The sequence below is a fragment of the Numenius arquata genome, chromosome 1 (genome assembly GCF_964106895.1).
Source record: "Numenius arquata chromosome 1, bNumArq3.hap1.1, whole genome shotgun sequence".
Taxonomy (NCBI): Eukaryota; Metazoa; Chordata; class Aves; order Charadriiformes; family Scolopacidae; genus Numenius; species Numenius arquata.
In genome coordinates, this window is record NC_133576.1 from 7,509,410 (window position 1) to 7,531,162 (window position 21,753).

General features: G+C 37.2%; 1 protein-coding gene across 2 annotated transcripts in view; it reads right to left on the minus strand.

Annotated features, from left to right (window-relative positions):
* The window catches only part of ARHGAP8 (Rho GTPase activating protein 8), an 80,911-nt gene that overhangs the window by 38,668 nt on the left and 20,490 nt on the right, over positions 1 to 21,753 (minus strand). The window contains exons 1-4 of one of the 2 annotated variants that reach the window (XM_074168657.1): positions 19,157 to 19,262; positions 16,169 to 16,306; positions 5,794 to 5,881; positions 2,941 to 3,072 (exon numbers count right to left, since the gene is read on the minus strand). In XM_074168657.1, the coding sequence (XP_074024758.1) occupies positions 2,941 to 3,072; positions 5,794 to 5,881; positions 16,169 to 16,306; positions 19,157 to 19,193 (395 nt within the window). In that variant the 5' untranslated portion in view covers positions 19,194 to 19,262. Of the gene's footprint in view, positions 1 to 2,940; positions 3,073 to 5,793; positions 5,882 to 16,168; positions 16,307 to 19,156; positions 19,263 to 21,753 lie in introns of those variants that run through there. The other variant, XM_074168665.1, reaches the window with a different exon arrangement.

Consider the following 21,753-nt stretch of genomic DNA (forward strand, 5'->3'; position numbering starts at 1 on the left):
CATTATACCGCAGTCTTTTCAAATACATTAAAAAAACCTAATTCAGAAGAAACTGAATGTAAAATGAAAAAAAACCCCATTTTTAAAAAATGGTCAGTTTTTGTGATACAATAGTAGGCCAAGATAACACTATTATGTTCCTAACCAATGTCTGCTGTCTTATAGGTTTAATAACAGGGGGACAGAAGGGAAATTAAGCAACTTGAAAAAAACCACATGAACATGTGAAGAGAACTGAGTCTATAAAAAAATTCTGTGATATAAAAAATTACTTTCCTTCCTCTCCCTTTATTTTCTCCTTACAGGATTTTCATATTGGAGAAAACTTCTAAATTTTCAGATGCAAAATTTACACCTAATCTTTTGGTTTTACCACTACTTTTGTCTTATGTTGCTAGTAATTATTAAAGGTGAAGCTAACTGCACACTGTTTTATATTGGATGGTCCCCTTTGCACGAAACAAAAACCTTTCTCCGTTATAGCATTGCTTGATTCTACCGTGTCATATCATGATACACAAAAAATAGATTCTAATAGGCTGAAACTGAAATGGAAACCAGGCTGCACAAAAAGACTCTGCTCTTATTCAACGTTGTTGCAAAATGAAATTGAGAAACACATAATGAAATATCCTGCTTTTATATAAAAATTTTTACTTATCACTTTGCCAAGTTTCCCTCCCAATAGGGAGCGTCCCTCCCAAGCATTCACCATTCATGGTTAGAAAATCAATGATCATCGAAAAAAGATGACTGTGAACTCCTAAGAAAAACCTTCTTGTAGCAGGATACGGTAAGAGGCGAAAAAGGGAACAACTCAGCAATTACAACAGTTTTTCCTTCTGGGTTTTAATAGGGTCCATACATCTTTGAATGAAAAAGACACTGTTTTCACAAAGCCACTATCACACAAGCAAACAACTACAATTGTGCAATTGGCACCACTCTGCATAAGAACCCAAAATCAACAATAAAAACTAACAAGCAAAACACCTGAGTTGCTCTACTGAAGTTTCCATTCTGTTTTGTACCTTGGCGCAATGGGCATAAGCCGTTTCTTCTGTGGAATTTTACATACTTCGTAGTTTCCAAGATTACAGTTAAATGCCCACAAGACTTTACTGAGCCTCTGCTGTAAACCTTCAAAGCAAGATGTGTTCTTTTGAAACTATTCCTGTTGAACATTTGCTTTCATTATGCTAGCTAATTACTATCATCCCTCGTACTCTCCTTTGTTCTCTCTTTCCTTTGACCCCCCCAAACACACAGAAGTCTGAAAGGTGTTTGGTTTTTTTTTTCCCTCTGGCTAGTACAGTGGAACATACACATTGGACTGAATATTGCTTTGAGTTTCTCAATGACAGTACGCTAAGAAGTCCTAATTGTGGATAAAATGATGGGTATATGGTTGCCTGGTTTTGCTTTCTGGATTAGGGTGGGGGAATGGAGAAAAGAGATTTCTGGCATAAACGAGAGTGACTTTGTGCACTTGAGAAGTACGCATGTCAGAAAGCAACAAAACTGGAGAAAATATTCCCTTATACTGCCTCTCCCCATACAGCAACTGTAAATTTGGCTTGGGATTCTCCTAGAAGGAAACCACGTAGGGTACGCTTCCAACTCCATATAGTGCTTTATTTTCAGGAATTGTCAGTGCACAGCAAAACCCAGTATTGTAGTCCAAATCTCTCACCAAAGACAAAATATAAGAAATCCTTTATCTTTCTTCTCCTTTACCCAATCCCAGAAAAAACATATTCAGAAACCCACTAGCAAACCCAAAAAGCTTTCTCAGTCTGTTGCTGAGTAGAAAGCAATATCTCATGAAAGCAGTTACAGGCTTCTGATTAACAGCTTCCCACTGCAGCTCCAAGGGTTGCTACACACAACCTTGTCTTCTTGCTTAGTGGGTTTCAGAGTTTCGGGAGGTTATTGGGTGATATTCAAAAGAGGCTGAGCTCTGGCACCAGACCACCAAAAGGTGTTGTGCACATCTCAACCTCAATTTTCAAAGCAGGGTGTACAGTCCTGTGAAACACTCAGGAATTTATAGCCCAGTCTAGAAACACCCAATAATCTTACCCAGTAATCTTTTTCACAGCATCTTTTATGAGATTTGCTTCTTGTTCCAGCTCCAAAATTGAAAAAGTCAAACACGTATGATGCATCCCCCCAAAATGCACATACACTCTCACTATCAGGAAAGATCTATTTGTGTATATTTTTGCTTTCGGTCATGTTGCCCTCTTAAGGCCAACTTACAAACAAGTAGATCAAGTAACAACTTGCAAACAAGACTAACTAACTTTAGCAGGAACTTCCCGCTCCACTGGTAAGCATGTATTTTCAGAGAATAAACATCAGAACTTTAGTTTACACTGTTAAAATGCTATTTATCTAGGAGCTTTGGCCTCAACTGTATCCTAACCAACTAAAACATGAAGCCATCAGCCGCAGCCATTATTACTCCAAAGGTCAGGCATATATGAGCATAGCGGTCCCCTTGGGGCTTTACATATAAAAACCAAGGAATGCTGCAAGGGTTGAGAGATACAGACTGTTATCTTTCCTTTTTTGTATACAACCCAGTCTTGAGATAATCAAAGGTTCAAACACAACTGTGAGATAATCGAGTATGATGACTAATAGGTGTCACAGGTATCTTGTTAAAGAGTGCACAGAAAGGGCAACAGCTCTTGATTTTGTTCCCAAGGCTTTTTATAACTTTGGATAACCACTGCAATACTCACACCATTCCTTAGTACTGCACAGAAGATAGATACAAGAGAACTAACAGCCACAATATCATTACAAGAATTTGCAATGGCAAAATGAACTCAGTTAGTTGCAGACAGATCAAGAAAGACATGCTTCCTTCATGGAAGTTAGTTACAGACATTACACAACGGAAAGAATATACCAAATATTTTGGAGACATACTTCCTGTCAAATTCTTTGTAGGCTGTTTGTAACCATTTCAGAGATGGTTTATTCAAACTCTTCAGGCCATAGTGAAAGTAGACAACCGTATAATCATTCTCTACATACTGGTCCAGAGTATACTTTAAGTACCTGAGGAGAAAGATAACATTTTAGTTTTAAGACAGTTTTGGAGGAGAATTTTAAAGCAGTAAATGAGAAACAAAATGTGCTATTTTTGCAAGAACGCTAGTGACTGCAAATTCACATTTACTTTGATGTATTTATCTAACAAGTTCATCTTCCTCTAGCAGCAGTGCTGCCAATAATTCCACATCACTGCAAAGCCTGAAATTTGAAAGAACACATTTAGTTACAAAAACTATGGTGCTCATGAATCACTAAAAGATTAAGACAATATGAGACTGTTTTCCAAGAATTTAAAAAGACGCATTTTAACTGACAGTGACTTCTATTTTGCTTCCTTCCGATCTTTGTAAAATCCTTCCTTTTAGCCAAGCAAACACCATCATTTTGAGTTTTCAAAATAATAAAAATTAAATCTTGGGTTTTCCCCTCAATTTAAAACTTTTTAAATTCTTGAAAAATCCATTAGCCCTAATTACTGCCAATTACAACTTGTTACTATAAACTGTTTTCTTGACTATATTTGCCTCTCTTGTTTGTATTGTGGGGACTGCGTTCATAGATCATTTCCCTTAAAACTAATTTAAAGAACTACACTGCTTACCCCATCTTGAAATAATATTGCATGTTTTATAAGCAGATTTCTGTGTGTTCATTCTTTTATGGTATAGTTTAAGATGCTTTTGTCTTCCCTTTCTCCTACAATTGAGAACACTATATGCCCTATTACACAGCTCAATGATTCAAATAAAGCAATGATGTAGGAGTACAATCTGGCCTCATCTCTTGCTGTGTCAGATTTCAACTTTCTCATGCCATTCTCAACGCTACCTTATTATTCTGCAACAGAGCCCCAGCTATTGCTCTTAATTCTATGTAAGCGATTTTCATTTAATAAAATAGATAGTTCCATGTGCCATTTATTAGGCTGTGGCTATCTGCAAGTATCAAGGGCACTCTGACTACCACCTTTTCATGGAAAAGCCCATATCTTCACTCTTACACTGTACTCCCAGAGTCTCATTTATCTCCTTATTCCCTCAGCATACTGTAACTCTTAGCCTGCAAATAGCCTGGGACAAGGACTGCCACTGCAATTAATATAAAGCTGTTTTGATCCCTGACTTAAGTATTAAAGGTATTTTAATGAAGAAGTAGTAGTAACAGTCATTCAAGACTTTTTTTTAAAAGAGTTTGAAATTAAAATATATCTAAACAGATATTCTTACATACAAAGTGCCTCATGTTTTATTTTACAGCATGTAAATTCCTTGGCACATTGCATACAGGAAAGCTTGTACTTATAAAAATAATTGAGAGTTTTGTGGATATAAAACAACCAGTATTTTTGTACAGTCGATTACCTGTTCCAAGGCTGTAACAGAATTGCAGGGACGTTACAAAAGCTTTACTGAATCAATTATTTAAGTAATTTCATCATAAAACAGCTACCAATCCAGGCCTACTCTGCAGTTTTTCTCAAAATTCATCATCTGGATTTAACTACCCAAAAGCAGATCACTTGATAGTTATATTGCTAGCTTCACATTCAGACACCTGTCTTCAGTTATCTCTTAGCACAGACATCCCACGTGAATTTGATGTGAGCTCAGCTACAGGAAAACACCTAAGTGTTCAAGTCCAGGAGAGCGTAAAGGCTGGAAATCCTAGTTTCGTGAAGGTACCTCTTCGCAGAACTGAGGAAAGGTTCTTAGACCTGGTAGCAACATGGTTTGTCACACTCCTTTTTTGGCATTTCCTAGTAATGACTGGTGCGGCTCTTCCTTCAAGGAGCTAACGCTCCCTCTATGCTACACAGGAATCTCTGGCTTAAGGCTGTGGAAATACCCGAGGTGTGAAGGGCATACAAATGAAGAAACACAGTCTCAAACACATCTCTCAAATAATCTGCCTTCTAATCCCTCTCTGTTTCTGAAAAGTTGAGATAACAGCACTTCGGTTCTTTCCAAAGGTGATAGGAACTGACGTTTGAAAGGTGCTTAAACATTTTGGCAATGGAGGTTGTACAACAAATCCAAATAGGTTTAAAATGCTTAATAAGAACAGGACTGTCACGGCAGAATAGATCTCCTTGTATTGAAAAACTACAAGGCAGACACACGTGCTGGTACCTTGCTGCAGCAAGTTTAGAAAGAAGAATGTTATGATTTTGTATATTCACAATCTCTTTTAACACAAAACTCAAACATTACAAAGTGAGATACATATAAAAAGGTTAAGCATAATATACTGTATACGTAATACAGATCTTTTTTATAAAAGAGGGAAACCACTAAGATGTAAATAGCTAAACAAAGCTCCTGTTAAGTGATTTAGGAGATAAAGTATAGCAAATTAAGGCAAACACTGCTATCCATGAGAACATATGTACAGAGCACTAAAATACTAGAATTTCTTTCATTGGTCTTCATCATAAATTTGATTTTTTAAATACTATCAGAATGTGTTAATAAAATCAAGAAAACAAGTTAATTTCAGTACACAGTAAATTGCTTCTTTTAGTCAAGATTCTGGGTGAAGTAACTGGCAGTTTCATCCACATCTCATTTACTTAATATTAACACTAATAGGTCTTGCATCCTTTTTTAATCTCACTCCCTGCCGCCTGCTTCTCGCTCCTGAAATCTCATTCACCTGGAAACAAGCTAACAGAAGTTCACATGTAAAATATTAAGTAGTCCATGCAGGAGACTGAGAGAAACTTACTCCAGCAATCTGGTGTGATTGAGTTGATGGGATGGGGGCATACGGCAGCAACTGAAGGTAATCACCTTCCTTCCAGAATTGTCATCACCTAGTGAACAAAACAGTTAGTAAAGACAATGCTTATTTACTTATGCAATGGGACCTCAATGATCTGAAGGAATGGCTCGTATCTTCTTATATTCGAGGCTAACACTATCTCCCATCATTACTCAAAATACTGTGAAACTTCACTGCCAAATCACACATTGCCTACAGAATGCAATTTGGCCAACGCTGCAGTGACATGAAGCAGCTGCTGGGCAAATGAGGAAGCTAAGCTGAGAAAGTCACATTCAAAGGTGGCTGGTGCTGCTCAGCTCCTAACAGGGAACATTCAAGTCCTGCAGCATTCAGTCATGGAAGAAAACAGGCCTACTTTGTCCAAGTAGTCTTGAGAAGTGACCTGTTTTCAAACTCTTCATGCTTTTTTTCGGGAGTGTATAAGAATACTGCTCTGCCTACAAGCACTTCGGGCATTTGCTTTGTCACACATCTAAGTCACATTTTTTTAACCAATGTAAGCTTTCTTAGATACTCTTTTCCAGAAGCACTCCTACATTCAGATCACATTTTAAAAAAAACAAGCAAGGCATGCAAGTATGCTTTTCATAACCTTAAGATCCCTCAGTGTCCACCCCTTAGTTCCTCTGACAAAGCATATACTGCTGCACTCAAGTTCATTTACTCTTTGACTCATGACAGCGTCACTCACGCCATCTGTATAGACAAGGTTGGTGTTTATGCCATGCCCACCCCACACCCAGGCTCCACTATCTAGGAATCCAGGTGAAGAGGTTAAGTCACGCTCATAATGAAGGTAACTCAGCACAGAAGACTGTGAGGTGTTAAGGTTTCAACTTACTATATGAAAGATATTATTCCTTTTAAAGCAATACAGAAACATCCCAGAAAAATGTTTAGACTGAATTCATATTTCAGATGTTCCTGGTCTAATTTCAATGTTCAAACTAAATGATATTTAATACTTGCTTCTATTACCACAAAACCATCAAAGTTTGGCTTTGATATCAGTAGGAGTACAATAAAGGTAAGAATTGGGTTTTTTTAGATACTTTTAATAATACTGTTGTTCCCCTTGCACTGCTAATTAAGTAGCTGTAATGAATAAACAAATTTTTAAAAGTTGTAAAATAGGGGACGTTAAATCTTTAACAGAATCACTTAATGAATAAATAACATCATATAAGCATTTCTATGAAAACTGGGTAGAACAGCTTCAGACCACTTCTAATTTGTATTACTGATGTTGATTCAAATTACTTGATCTGAACAAACAGAACACTTCCCAGCTTTGCAAACATGCATTTTTCATGGAAACCCACCACTGATAGTAATATGCTTTCCTTCGTTCAACTCAGGAAGAGGCAGCTGTCCTCACCTGACAGATTCCACACTTAAAAAAATAAAATCCTGTACCCGTTTGTCCATTTCCTACCTAGTTGTGCTGAACAGAGGTCATGAAGGGACAGCATCTATTGAAACCCATTCCATTTTAGGTACAGAAGGAGAAAAGGGAGGGAAGAAGGGAGATTAACGCTTAATGACTTTTCACATATGAACATGGACTGGGAGACATCTTCTGCATTATCAGTTCCAAGCCTGTGTTATCACCAGGAACTGTACCACATAATCCTTCCATTGATTTGCTGAGCTCTATCTTAAAAAACAGTTATGTTTTTCTATTTCTTGCTCCACCTCCTCACTGCTTTGACAACTGGCAACCTGCTTTCTCAATTCCAGTCTAAAAGTCATAGCAAGTTTGTCCCAAATTTGTTTGTGTGACAATGACATCACTCAGCTGAAGCTGCACTTGTCCTTCAGTACTGTTTACCATCCTGAACGACTCTCTAGACAATAAACATATCCCCTCCCAGCCTGTATTTTATTGCTTGTAAACAAGTTAGATGTTCTATCTCTTCCCCACCCTAGCTAGTCTCTACCCTGCTCCAATCTCAATGCATCTTCCCTAAACATGGGTGACGAGTTAGATCATAAATTGCAGATGAACATCACATACAAGACTCAAAAAGATTTCCTAATAATATCAACATCATTGTCTTTACTGAAAACTGAGATGAAGTATTAATTCAGTTTGACAGCTATAGCTGGATTATCTCTGATGGCCACCTCACTCTTATTTCACAGAAGATAACTACTTCTGCTTTTCTTTTTTTTTGTATTTATACAACCAAAGAAACTTTCGCTATTTGCTTTAACATCCTTTAAAGATCTAACTCAGCTTGAATTTTGGTAATTATCACTTTAGTCCTGTAGTTTTGACTTCCACAACATAGCTTTTTCTACTGGCTGGTTCCTTCTTCCTCTCCTTTTTTGTCTGACTGCTTATTTTTATTACCTTTCTCAAACGTATTTTTTCATTCCACAAGGCCTGGTGTCCCTTCCCACATTAAAAATAAATTCTGACTCCTGGGTTAAATAAGGTGCTTGAGCACCACTAAAGAAAGAATATACAGAACAACACAATTATATGCACTCAGGTATGTCTGCATATTGTTCTTAAACAGATGATAATTTATTGCCTGAAGTTATTTTTAAGTGTCTTATTTCATATTCTCAGAGTACTTATAAAGGCATTATAATGTGACAGGCATTAATATGAATGATGTACTAAAATTAAATTAAAACATTAATAAAAGATCATTCTCTAAATCATGACTTGTTTGTGAAAAAACGGCTGTGTTACAATGCACTATAGAATATTTTATTTGTCAGAGACAATAATTTTTATGAGTAAAATAAATCTATGAAAGGTTTCCAGTTAAATTACTAAATGAGTCACTAATTGTTACTCTTGGTCAGATTCAACAGCTTGAATTAAAAGGCAGAAAAAAAATAACCAGCTTTAGAAAGACTGCAAACAGATACACTTAGAACATAACACAAACATAATTGCCAAGTTTCTCAGTTTCAATAATAGGAAAACTGAGGCAGACAAACTTTCTCAAAATTACCAGCGGAGCAGACCACCTCATTCTCCCCCCCCTCATAGTGCCACACAGGCAACAAGAGCAAACCAGAAAAGGTGACTGAGAACTGCAACTCTATTAAAAACTAAATAAAGCAGTGCCAGCTTCCCATTAGTGGTGGGAGTTAATGAAAGGAAAGAGGCTGTCCTTTCTTCACAGGCACCAGTAACGTTTTGAAGAGCATCACATTTTAACATCATCACACAAAGTGCTGATCAAAACAGAAGCAGGCTTCCCTTGCCTTCCACCAGAAGGCCTGTGACTGAACACCCTGGGAAATTCCCATTGCATTTGCTTCCCAATCCGATATAGTTTGAATCCCATGACCTTGAGGACAGAATTTTTACCCAAACACGTGGAAGTGCAGTTTGAAGGGTAAGGTGGGGAGCGGCAGTTATCTGCACATTCAAAGTGTAATTTCAAGTATGCAGATTTTAAATCAGAACAGAGTATATTTCTATCCCACAAAACCCGTATTTCCCTACTACTCGGACTTAAACAAGTTAGAACTGAAAGATGTCTCATTTTCTAAAGGGGTCAAAGCAAAAAACTAAGTGCAACATCAGCTTTAATCCTTCGTGTTTTGCTTTCAGGTCAAAAATGTATTTTTTTTATTAACCTACTTTATTTCAGAGGCTAATGTCACCAAACACTTTCAGATGAAAGCTGATAACCTGTTCTACCCTCCCTGGAAAACATGCTCTTCCCCTTATCTTTCTGCACTGGTATTGAGCTCTAGATACTTAGGAGGCATTCCCAAAGACTGAGCGCCTTAACTTGCTTGGGCACTCACACACCTCTAGCCACCTACCTACGCCTTTTTAAAAGTCACTGGCTCAGAGGGAAAAGGTCTCGCCTCGCCCATGGGTAGGAGGCTCCTGCCTTTGGATCAGGCACTTGCTATCTGCATGCGTTCCTGGGCAGCCTCAGGACTATCTCTCAGCTGTGCTGGCTGCAGAGCACAGCACGGCAACTCCAGCCACGGTCCCGGTTTGAAGTAAAACTGAACCAATTTTCTGTTCTGTAACTTTACATCCTAGCTAGGCCTCCTCTAACTCTCTGAAATTAACGGCATATTGTAGAGAAAACTGCTCGTTCTCAGAGTGATAAGACCAATGTTTGTGCTCCATGCCAAGGAATGGTATGCAGGGAGGCCCTTGCTTATCCTTATTGCTGTAACAACCAAGGGCAGCCAATTTCGTTATTTGCCCCCTTAGAGGGTCAGAAATGGAAAAAACGTAGAGGGGTCACATCGGTGGGGAGGAGCGGACAGGACAGGTGACCCAAACCTGACCAACTGGGGTATTGCATCCCATCTGCCCCATGCTCAGTATAAAAGCTGAGGGACCAAAGGGTCAGCCCCTTCCTGCGATGGCCGACGTCCAGAGAGCACTCTGTCTGTTCATCTGCCTTTGATCCCGATCCGTGTGTTCCTGACTCCAGAGCTGGAATCCAGTTCCCATTCGTCACTGAGTCCAGTCTGGGATTTCCCCAGTGCCTGCCGGTGACGTGACTGTCATCCTGGGAGCCTGATACGGTTATGTATACATTGTATCCATTTCATTATTTTCTTCTTTATTTTTATTTTAATATTAATTCTTCATTAAAGTAGTTTAGTTCATTCTAAACTTCTGAATCTCCTTATCTCTTTCTCCTCCTCTCTCCTCTTTTGAGGGGACGGACGGACACCATCTGTTGGTCTGGTTTTGGTAAATTTGGCCGAAACCACGACAGCCACCTCCTCTGCGCCCCGTGAGTAAAGAGGGGTGTGTAGAGCACACTGTCCAGAATGAGATTTATGCACATTAAAATACAAGCCATCTGCTGGGTTTGGGGTTTTTTTTTGTGTCTGGATTTCACTGAAACAGACATGAATCATACATCGCTTTTGGTATCAAACTTTGCAGTAGGAAAAAAAAAAAGTTACAGTAAAACACAGGGAAGTGCAAGTGGGAAAGGGGATTGTTCTACTTTTTAATTAAGAATTTGGATGGCACAGCACTTCCTAACTGCTTCTCGCAAATGAAAAGTTTTTTTCTAATGATACAGCTCATTCCAATTTGCAAATGAGATCTTTTGAATGCTGTAATTTTAGAATGACTTTTTAAGAGCTTTTGTTCTGATGATACCAAACATTACTATTTTATAAGTGAAAAGTGAAACATCATTTTACTTCACTGAAGCTTGTCATTATCACATTACAGCCAAGCAAGATCCTAAAGGCAACAGAAGTTTTGCCATTGGCTTCAGTGGGAGTTGAAGCAGGGTAAAAATCCAGGGGATTTGCCACAACAGTGAAAACATTTGCTCACACAGAATTTAAGCTACAGAAATGAGCCTAAACCTCAATTACACTACGTTAAATGGCGCTTCCAAGTCCCCTCCTACTCTCTGTGACTCAGAGAAATATGGGGTTGCAAAAAAGCCATCATGAAACTTGTGTGTTTTGCCTCGGCTGAGTAATGGACAGTAAATACACCCACAACTAGTCTGCTATGGGTCTTTGCCCATCCATAAAGGCAAAGTTTTAGTCAGTTAAGAAATATACAGCCAAGATAACACAGCTGAGTCTCAACTTTAGCCGGAGAAGCTTATTCCTTTAGCTGTAGAAATTTGAGTCGTCTTTCTCCTGGCATTGATCACCTCAGCTGATCACATGAAAATATGTTACAACAGATATTGGCGAGCTCAAAGATGGAGTATTAAAATATCCATTGTAATATTTATCCTTTGAGACACAGACCACACCCACCAAGGAAATAAGGAGAACACCACCAACTCTAAATTCCAAGAGTCAACTCGTTTTGGTTTCACAAGGTTCCCTTTTTGCATTCATTCCTCTGGATTCCACTCGCGTCCACCTGTTTATTTAGAAACCAACTTTCTGCGAGAGGATTGCACTTGTTCTACACCTGTTTAATTCTGGAAAGTGCTGAAATTGCAATTAAAATCAAGTACATGCTCAGGTGTCTTTCTAAATAGGAATGACTATAAGTGAACGTTCAGGAGATTTCCTACATCAGGAACCTTGTTCATTCCCTTCAAAGCAAAGATTCCTCATCAAAGATTCCTCCATGAGCACTTTTTCTTTTTTTATTTTATCTAAGAAAAATACTTTGTCATAGCACACCTTTTTCACATCAGCTGAAAGCAAGGGGACAGCTTGCTTTTTGATGTAATTAATTATTTACATTTCATCTGTGCTCCTTTAAGTATGTAAAATAAGTTGAAATAAGGATGAGTTCCTGAAGCCAGCCTCTAATGTCAGTACACTTCTGACTGACTGACTGGCTAACTCTCTGGAACTAGAACAATACTCCAGTCTTAAAAGGGGCACTGAAAATCAAAACTACTTTCAGTGATGCAAAACTAAATATTTTGATAATTCACAGAAAGCATAAAAGAAAATTTAAGGAAAGAAAAGAAACAGCAGAATAGCCTAACAGAAAGGGAATATAATTTACATTTACTTGGTAAAGGGGAGTAGTAAAGCAGTGCTAGGCTTTTCTTTTTAATAAGGTATATTCGGTTGTAGAATGACTTGTGGTATGTTGTCAGGATACCCAAACCTAAAACTGAGTTCACATTCACATTTGAATTTGGCACTTTGAGCCGTCATTTATTTTAGTAAGCCTGTTGCTCTGCTAAATGATGTTTAAAGCAGACCCGTTACATTTTCTCAGATTCAATGAGAAAGCACATCCATATATTTTGATATAATTAACTCAGTTTTGTCTTTAAAAAAAACAGACTGTAACTTACAGTCTGATGTTCAAAGCGAGGAATACAGTAAATAAGTATCTATTTCCTTTTACGTTCTAAGAAGATAGTTGGAGAAAGAAGCAAGAGGAAAACTGGTGCAGAATTTGGAAAATCCAAGTTCAATGCCTGCCTCAAGGATTTGAACCCATGTTTCTATCACTCAGGCAAGTTCCATCTTCACTAAAGCAGGAAATAGTTTTCATTGCTGTCAACCTTTATTTGGGATCTCCTCTCGTAGCAACTGAGAGAAAAAAGTGACACCACTAAAATGGTTAGGACATGCTTTGTAAAGTGAAAAGCCCAACGTCAAAATCTGCTCTTGTGCTGCAAATAGATTACGAACTAGAGCCCTCAGCTTCCTTCTTGAAAAGTGCCCACGGCTTAGGTCTCTCCAGTTGATTTGTTATTTTCCCCTAAAGGATACTCATGAAATACTTTCACTTTGGGGAAAAAAAAAAGTAAATATTTTAAGAAAAAAAAGTATCTTTAAACCCAGTTCTTTCCTGTAGCACAGACAGAGATCTGCTCCAGAAGGTATTGCCAGGCTGTCACTGAGATGGACTGAAAATTATTAGGACTTGTGTCTTAGGCTTATTAGGTAATTCATTACAGTTCCTCCTTGCATGTTACAAAAACTAAATTACAACTTTACCTTTCACAGTCTGATCTACATAATACTACTCTAATCAGTGTCTAATGCACTGGTTCAAAATCAGAAACAGGCATGAAATCAACTGGATCATGAAGAAAAAGGTGGTCAGTCTCTACAAAGTCCCAGGCTGGACACCTGAAATCTTTAAACATAATGTGAAAAGCAATAAAAGGCTAAGAAGGGAAATATAGATTTAAAACAATGATGGACTTTGATTCCATTAAAAATTTTTGTCCAACACATAAAAGGATGCCACAAGCAGTTAATGAAACCACAAGCGTCAGAGACACAGCCCTACTAAGTAAGCACATATTCAAAAAATGGTACCATCAAAAGTTGTCAGCAATCATATTACAGAAGCAAACTATGGAAAATAAGGAAGCTTGATGCATGGTATATGATTAAATGTCCCTTCCTTTTTACCACAAAGAAAAATAATCTTGAGTTTCTTTTTAGGCAACAGATTGAAATTTCTCCTTCAAAATAGAAATAAAAAGAACCAACATTGCAGCGCTGTTCCGTTTATGTATGCTTAGAGAAGTCAGCTGCACATTGGTATTAGTGACAGAAACCAGTCTGTAATTAATAAACAATTATTAAAGCTTACATCTTTTAAAAATATCCTCTATTCTTATTTAATTAATTGTATTTTCACACTGTATGAATACAACTCAAAAAATCTCCTTTGCATATAGTCAAAGCTATTGTTATGGAAAGCAGGTACAAGTCATTTTAATTTTTGAGAAGCAAGAAGGAATTTTAGGCTTTCTTAAATTAACTGTTGGAAACTAGGTCACTATAAGAGATGGATAAATTACTGCAAATATTTTCACCTAAATTTTTTTTTTTTTTCAATCATTTCAAACAATACATCTCATTGTCTTTCAATCACAGAACGAAAGCTGAAGGAACAGCTTTCAGAATTGCTTAAAAATAGCCATTCCAAACACTGAAATTCTACGTTGTCATATTCAAAGAGATTATTAAAACCATTATAATCTAGGTAGAGATAATTTTAAAATCATTTGTTCAAAAGGGACTGGCCTTTTCCAAGATGGGAAGGAGACCTGAAGAGCTCATCCTTTCTGCACTTCGATCTAAATCCAGAAAACGTTCAAACCTGACTCCACGCCATTTAACACTGGGGATAGGGAGGGCTCGTTTTGTGGAGGTGAAGCATGTCTTCCCATCATATTTCACCTTCCCCGTGTTCTGCATTCATATGTACACTTCTGCGTTCTTCTCTTACATCCCACCATCAGAGCTGTTTTAGAGGGTGCAGACTGCCTTCTGAAGCACGGCTCCTGGCTTGTGCTTTGCATTTAAATTGTCCAGTAAACTTGCAAAACACCATCATATATTTCCCGATTGAAATGGCAGCTAAATTAACTCTTTTCTGAGCTTAAACAATGGCTAGGGGACCTTTTTTTCCCCTACAAAATACTGCAGTATTAAGAACAAAACCATGAGAGAGAACCCAACATTTTAGCCAAGATTCATCTTGTGAATGCCTCCATTTGCTCCAGTGAATTTAAACCAGGATACCTAACGTTTTGAATTCAATTCAAGCAAACACTGATAGGGAGCAAGTTCTCTTTTAAAGTGTTATCATGTAGCACTGCCTACTACAGCAGATGGAAGAGGTTCTTAGGTGGACAGTTACAGTGACTTTGGTGCATCCACTGTGTCTGTTATCACATCTATTTCACGCTTTGTCAGTTTGATCTCAATGGTTTCATTAATAACTTTGATATCTTCGTATTTTCCCCATCCCCAAACTAGTGCTTGAGTGAAAAACATCCTAGTGGGTAGTAGCTTTTGAATCACAAGAATGTGGATCTGTTATTCCCTTGTTTATGGATTTGAGTCTTACGTTGGGGGGGTAGTTTCAAAGAAAGTAAAAGGTTATTATTCTGTGTATAACTAGGGTCAAGAAGAGAAGTTACTATGGGTAAAATTCTCCTCCCAGTATAAGTCTGAAGTCAAATACCACAGATTTCATTGCCCTAGTCAATCACACCACACTAGAGGACTGGTTTTCCTAAAGCTGATATTCACCTGGATGACATCCTGTTTATGGCTTGAATTCGGGAAGGTACCTATGTATAACCTGAGTTTGTAATTTTCCTGAAAAATCATAACCTAGGCTCACTAACGTGTGAGGTAAAAAAGTGTGCAAAACACAACACAATCTTAGACTTCATTAGGATGAGCAGTGTTAAATACTGCTATTTGTTTCTTGTTGTATCTGTTTCTTTAGTTCAGGATTGTGATTATTAATGCTATTTTAACAAGCACATTAAATCCAAAAGGAATATGCAATGCATACTTTAAAGAAGTGCTTTTATATGATAAATATGCCTTCATGTCTTATACGTTGCCAGAATGTTCTAAAAATAAATAACTGTAAACATTAAATGACTCAATATTGAAATATGCTATGTACCCATAGCTTCTCTCTATGTCACAATAGGAAGTCAGGTGATAAACATTTATGTCAACAGTTTCCTTTCTGAGTTTTGTTAGTATTTACACGGTAATCCATGTCTCTTCAGCTGCACACCCTTTCCAGGGCAGACTAGAAAAATGATTACATGTGGCTACACAACACTTCAGGTTATTCAGGAAACAAAATAGCTTATCACAAATAAAGTACAGATCTGTTACAGCCACAGTTAGGCCTTAGATAATAATATATTGCTACAGTTATATTTTAAAGCAAGATTAAGCTCAAATATTTGGCTCATAATTCATCTGTAGAAAAGCACTGAGTTCACATATTAGTATTCAGCTGCTTTTCAGGATGAAGGCTGAAAGCATCAACATGATTCCTATGCATCATCTTGAGGAGTACAGTAAGAAAAATGTGCTAAGGGTTGTAGTAAGGTAAAGCCATAGTATTTTCCAAACATACCTGCTAACTGAATGATGCCATGTCTCGCAACATCATAGTAGGGGTGATTGATATTAAGCTCAGGATCCTCAAGTGGTGGAGGCATAAATGTTTCTTCCTGTTCTGACTGCGTGTCTTCTGCTTCATCTTTCTGCAATTCTGAAGGAGCAAGCAAAAATGCTTAAGTGCTAATGAACAGAGAAAAAGTTTTGCATCCAATACATTATTGACGGGTTGAATTTTAACTCAGTTTGACAAAACATAGGCCTTTATTATCATTTGTTGCAGTTTCAAATCAGTTTCTTGTTCTTTATCATTTCTCACGTGTGGGAAAAGCAACCCCACAATACCTCAAAGCTACCTTCACATCCTCCTTAAGATCAATATCTACTGTGACGTTCACAAAAATCTCGACAATGACTGGACATCTGGCGTGCTGTGACCTTTCTATTCACAACTGCTGGTGTTGTCTCATCATTTCCTACACTCCCACAATCTGCTTGTTGTATCCATCCACAGCTTCTTGCCTTTTATTTCAAGGTTGCCCAAATGGAGAAATCAAAGTTTCAGTACGCTAACACGTGCATTGACAGCTACTCTACATTAACACCCCGTGTGAATGCTCTCTGAGAGCAGAATCAATACTTTGCATAGAAACTGACTGGAACACCATTCTATTGACACGTTAACACACAGGTGTCTTGGTGGCTTAAGAGAAGAAAAGGCACACGTACAGAGAAAAATTAACATTCTGATAAGGTGCACCACCCCCTGTAGATGATCCATCTCTTATCATGCAAGTTTTAATAAGGTAGAATTAACAGTTTTATTTATAACATTATTAGTGCCACTTTAAAAAGTACTTCAAAAATATTTTGCCTTCTGATCATCTGCGTTTTTCATATGCCTTGACCATCACGCAAGACACACTAGAGCAGAGAGAATATATTAAGTATTGATTTCAGCCAGATTTATGTGCCAGTAACTAATAAGTGTTAGAGAACAACTCTTACTAAATATTTCTCAGTGCTTTCTACTCACAGTTTCCCAGTATCTTTCTACCCTATAAACAATCACATGAAAGCTTTATTGTCTCATTTTTATTTTTAACATGATTTGTACCAAAAATGCATTTCACAAGGATGAAAAATGCCACTAGCAGCTGGGCTTCTCAAAGACAAAGAGGAGTCAGGAACACATGTACCACTTCTACATTTCTTTATGTCTGAACTCATACTAAAGCCTCCTCAGAAAATAAATCAGTAGTCCTACAAGAAAAATAATAATGTATCTGCTTTTAGAAATACACCATTAGAGTACTCCTCATACAAACAAAAAAGTTAAAATTCTTATTATCATCTCCAAAATGAGTATTTTTCTACCCCTTAAAAGAGTAACATACATAAAAAGCTACACTAACCTTATCTGGAGAAGTATTCTTTCACTTTAAAGAATGTTTTTATTCAAAGAGTCGGGAAGAATAAAGCAAAAATAATGCAGTATATAAATTTCACAATTTTTTCCGTTTTTATATATTTGAGTCATATTAAAACTCAGAACAAGGAAAATGCTATTTTGTTTAGCAGGTTTGTTTTGGTTCTTTTTTCAGATCTGAGTACTGTAACCACCTAAAGTAACAAAAAGTTGCAAAGAGGAGAGAGAAAAAGAAATAGAAAACACAAGTCTGTGGGGACACAAAGCAGGAGCTGTGAAGCATTTACCACAATCCACTGAAACTTAACAGGCTTTATTAAAAGTGAAATGTATATTGAAGTTAAACACCATAGAAACAACAAATACATTAACCACAGGCTTTAGTACAGAGAGGCAGAGACCAACTCCTTCCGTAAAAAATTATTTTGTACTATGTACATAAAAATAGACACGTTTTCAAAAAGTAAGGGTAAGGGTTTGTAAACCAAGTATAGATATCAAGCTATCTTGTTTTGAAATGTAGCAAAAAACTAGAGAAGCAAAGTAAGTACACACAGCTATTGTACTGCAGTTATTCACGGGGACTAAAGAAGTCCCAGCATCTACTGAAAAGCTAGTTAACCCTAACCTAATAAGATAATCCTTTGTATATTCTTTTTATTTTCCTTTTCTAATTTGATTTTTTTTTTTTTAAACTCTGAGGACCAGAGCTCAAAGAGATGTTTCGTAGTAAACACAAATAGAAAAGAAGACTCATTGTTCCAAACGGAGGGAGGCCTCAGCTCCATTCTTCTCCTGCAAATGATAGAGGAGTTTGTTGCCCTGCTCCATGAGCCACAGCAGAGGATCATCTGTTACTATTCACAGTGTTATCACTGTTCAGCCCAGGCTGGGAGACAACATGAGGGGGCCTGATCCAGAGCTTGCCAAGGCTGAGGGGAAAATTGCTTTCAGTGGCTTTTGAAACAGGCCCTGATTCAAAAAAAAAAGAAAAGAGAGCCAGCCTGCTGCTGCTGGAAGTCACGATATGGAGAAATCAGAGCTAAGGTAAGGGACAGGGAAAGGGAGGCTGAGGCAGGAGGCATGGGGGAAAGCTCTGGAAGACTCTTGTTCTGGCGTTCAGCCTGGCATCCTCAAAAATGCAAGGAAAAAAAAAAATAACGCTGATCTTTCAAAATGATGAGTCCCCTAATGCCGTGGTCGTATTGCTCAGTGCAACTAACATCTTCGGAGATAACATGCAATACAGCAATCTCTATGCTCATTCAATACTTGTCTCTTTGGAGTAATGACTCCCATTTGTGCCACAATATGTGATGATGGTGATATTCCAATAGCCTTGAATTGCACTAGGAACATCTACCAGTAATTCATAAAAGCTGCATGTATTAAACTAACCTTCAACCCTAATGCCTTTAATAGGGTACACATCAGTACAGTGGCTGTAACTCATATTGGATTGCTCCAAAAAGTATTACAAGATGTTGGTGAAGCCTCTCACTTACTGAAGATGCTCTATTAAATCACCTGTAACTCTACACAGATGCCATTTGAAGTATAATAAAAAATATTTACCTATTTCAGCTAACTTCTCATAGTCAATCTCAGACATGTTTTCCCTTAGGAGCAAGTCTATGCAGATCTTGCTAACTGATTCTTGCAGGATGAAATGGTCCTTGGGTCAACCCTACAAAAATAAACAATAGTAGCTGTCATCACAATGTGGCATCTTTTACATACTATACAGATATAAAAAGAAAACAACCATCACCGTCAACCTCTAAACTCTGCACAATTATTGTTGAGGAACCAGTTCATCTGCATTTGGGCACCATATTCTCACAACATAGAGTACCATAGAAGTATTTTAAAACAGCAGTCCAAAAAAGAAAAGCTACATACAATAATAGCAAACTGATCTGGTTTTATGGGGGGGGAGGTGCAGCAGTTCTTTTTAAAAATACTTACATGTTACACATTTTTAATGATAAACATTGGAATTGCAGATTAATTCACTTCCAGAAATAACCTATACCTTCTTATTTTTTCCTTAATTTTATTTCTCCGATGAAGAACATATACACTCTATATCCCTCCAACAAAATCACTTACTCTATAGCAGTTTTAAGTCTTATTACGGGAAACATTTTATACTGCACATTTCACATGAAAGAGCTTCATGAAAATTTCAAATGAGCATTAACGCATAAAAAACTGAAAAAACAGCACTTCCTGTGCGTAATCACTGCTTTTTGTCAAACACTCTGCAGAGTGCTTTGTAAACAGAATACTAACGCACCCAAAGCGAGCATCGGGAGTGTAGAATACGATTTAGAAGATCCGTTTCTCCAAGCAGCTGCTCCAAGTAGCAATAGGAGTACTTCCTTTAAATTAAAAGTCCAGACTCGGGTGTGGAGGCGAGAAAGAAACTGAGCTTTCCATACTCTCCTTTTAATTTAATTTAAAACCCCTGCTTCATACCAGTTTGGATTCATCAAAGCATGTTAAATAATAATAATAAAAAAAAACAGAACAGAGACATTTATGGCATGGCTCTTGAGAAAAGGCATATAAAAGCATACTCTCTGCCAAAAGGTTAGATATGGTATTGCTACTTCAAAGTACCGAAACTGGGAAATTATTTTGGACGAAACCCAAACAAGACCAGTCAGTCTTCCTGCTTGTTGCTGCCCACCCTGCATGTCCCAAAGCTTAAGTAGGATAAGTAGGTTTATTCCAGACCTACAAGTATGAAAGCTAGATACCACCCATTTATTTATTTTTTTTTAACCAGAGAAGGCATATATAAAAGTAGTTTTCTAGAAATAAAATGCACATCCACAAAGCAAGTAAACATCTACTTAACTTTAAGCAGATGTTTACCTATTTTGCTGAGGAGGGATTAGTCGTTAGAGTGACCGCAGGTATTACCTGTGTGAACTAGAGCCAGGCTCTAACCAGCTAACGTGAAGTCTTATCCTTTGGGTTTCAGCTTATACAGGCAAAACAAATTTGCATCCTAGTATATTACTAGAGGTCCCAGGTACTACAGTAAAACAAGCACCTGCTAGCCATCATAATATTTAAAAGTGCTTCGGATGGATAATGAAGGTTTTCCACAAATTTTCAAAGCATTTCACAGGTCTGATATTAATGTAATAATAATTATCACCAATGACAACCATACATTTCCATAACTTGCTGAACTGCAGATAAAATATAAACGCAGTTCTACCACTCTGAAGATTTTCAAACGCTTACCAACTATTTTACAACAATTTTATTTTTTTCTTGTTGAAAATAATTATCTCCATTTACAGGAAATTCTAAATTTAAAAGCACATAGAGAGAAAAGTCCCATTAAGTTCAAAAGAGAAAATTATGCAATTTCTCACTGAGCAACAATTTTCTTAAAAAAATGAAAGCAATTCAGGGCCAGATATTTCAGTTAACGTTAATTTTACCACATGGTATTCAAAATGATAACTCCATTGTTGTTTTTAAATTACGATTAAAAAAAAATACTTAGCGATTTATATTCCAATCAGTAATTTATTTGTTTACTATTATTCTGAGTGGTATTCAGACATTTCTAAAATTGACAATTAGCAACTAGTGTGATAATGCCTGTTTTTTTAGCAACTACTTTGTTGGAGATATTCTAGATGATTTAGTAATTGACACAGTTTACTCATAAATACTTGGTATATTATCTGATCATGTGTCCCTGTGATGGTCAGGAGTAAATGGTATGTAAGTATCTACTTTGAATAAACAAAATTTAAAAATGTTTTGAAGCAAAGCGTAGTTGCAAAAAAAAAAAAAAAGGAAAGCTGACTTATTCTATCTTATTTGAACAATTTCCCCCCAATGTTTTTTTCCTAAACAAAACATTTACATCTTGTACAAATGTAATGTAAATGTAATCATACGGAGAGGTCTTCACATGGCTCCGAATTCAACCTATAGCTCACATTTGTATTCCTACCTCTTAACCTTCAACTCAACTATTTCAAGCTGTCCTTTCTGCTCCTTGCTGAAGCTGGAACTTGAACACAGTAAACTCTTTGTGACTTATTTTTCTGTTATGTTTTCCAATTTTGTTTTCACAGACTACCACCTGCATTCAGCCAAGCTTTAAGAACAAAGAAAGCCACTGTTCGATATATCTG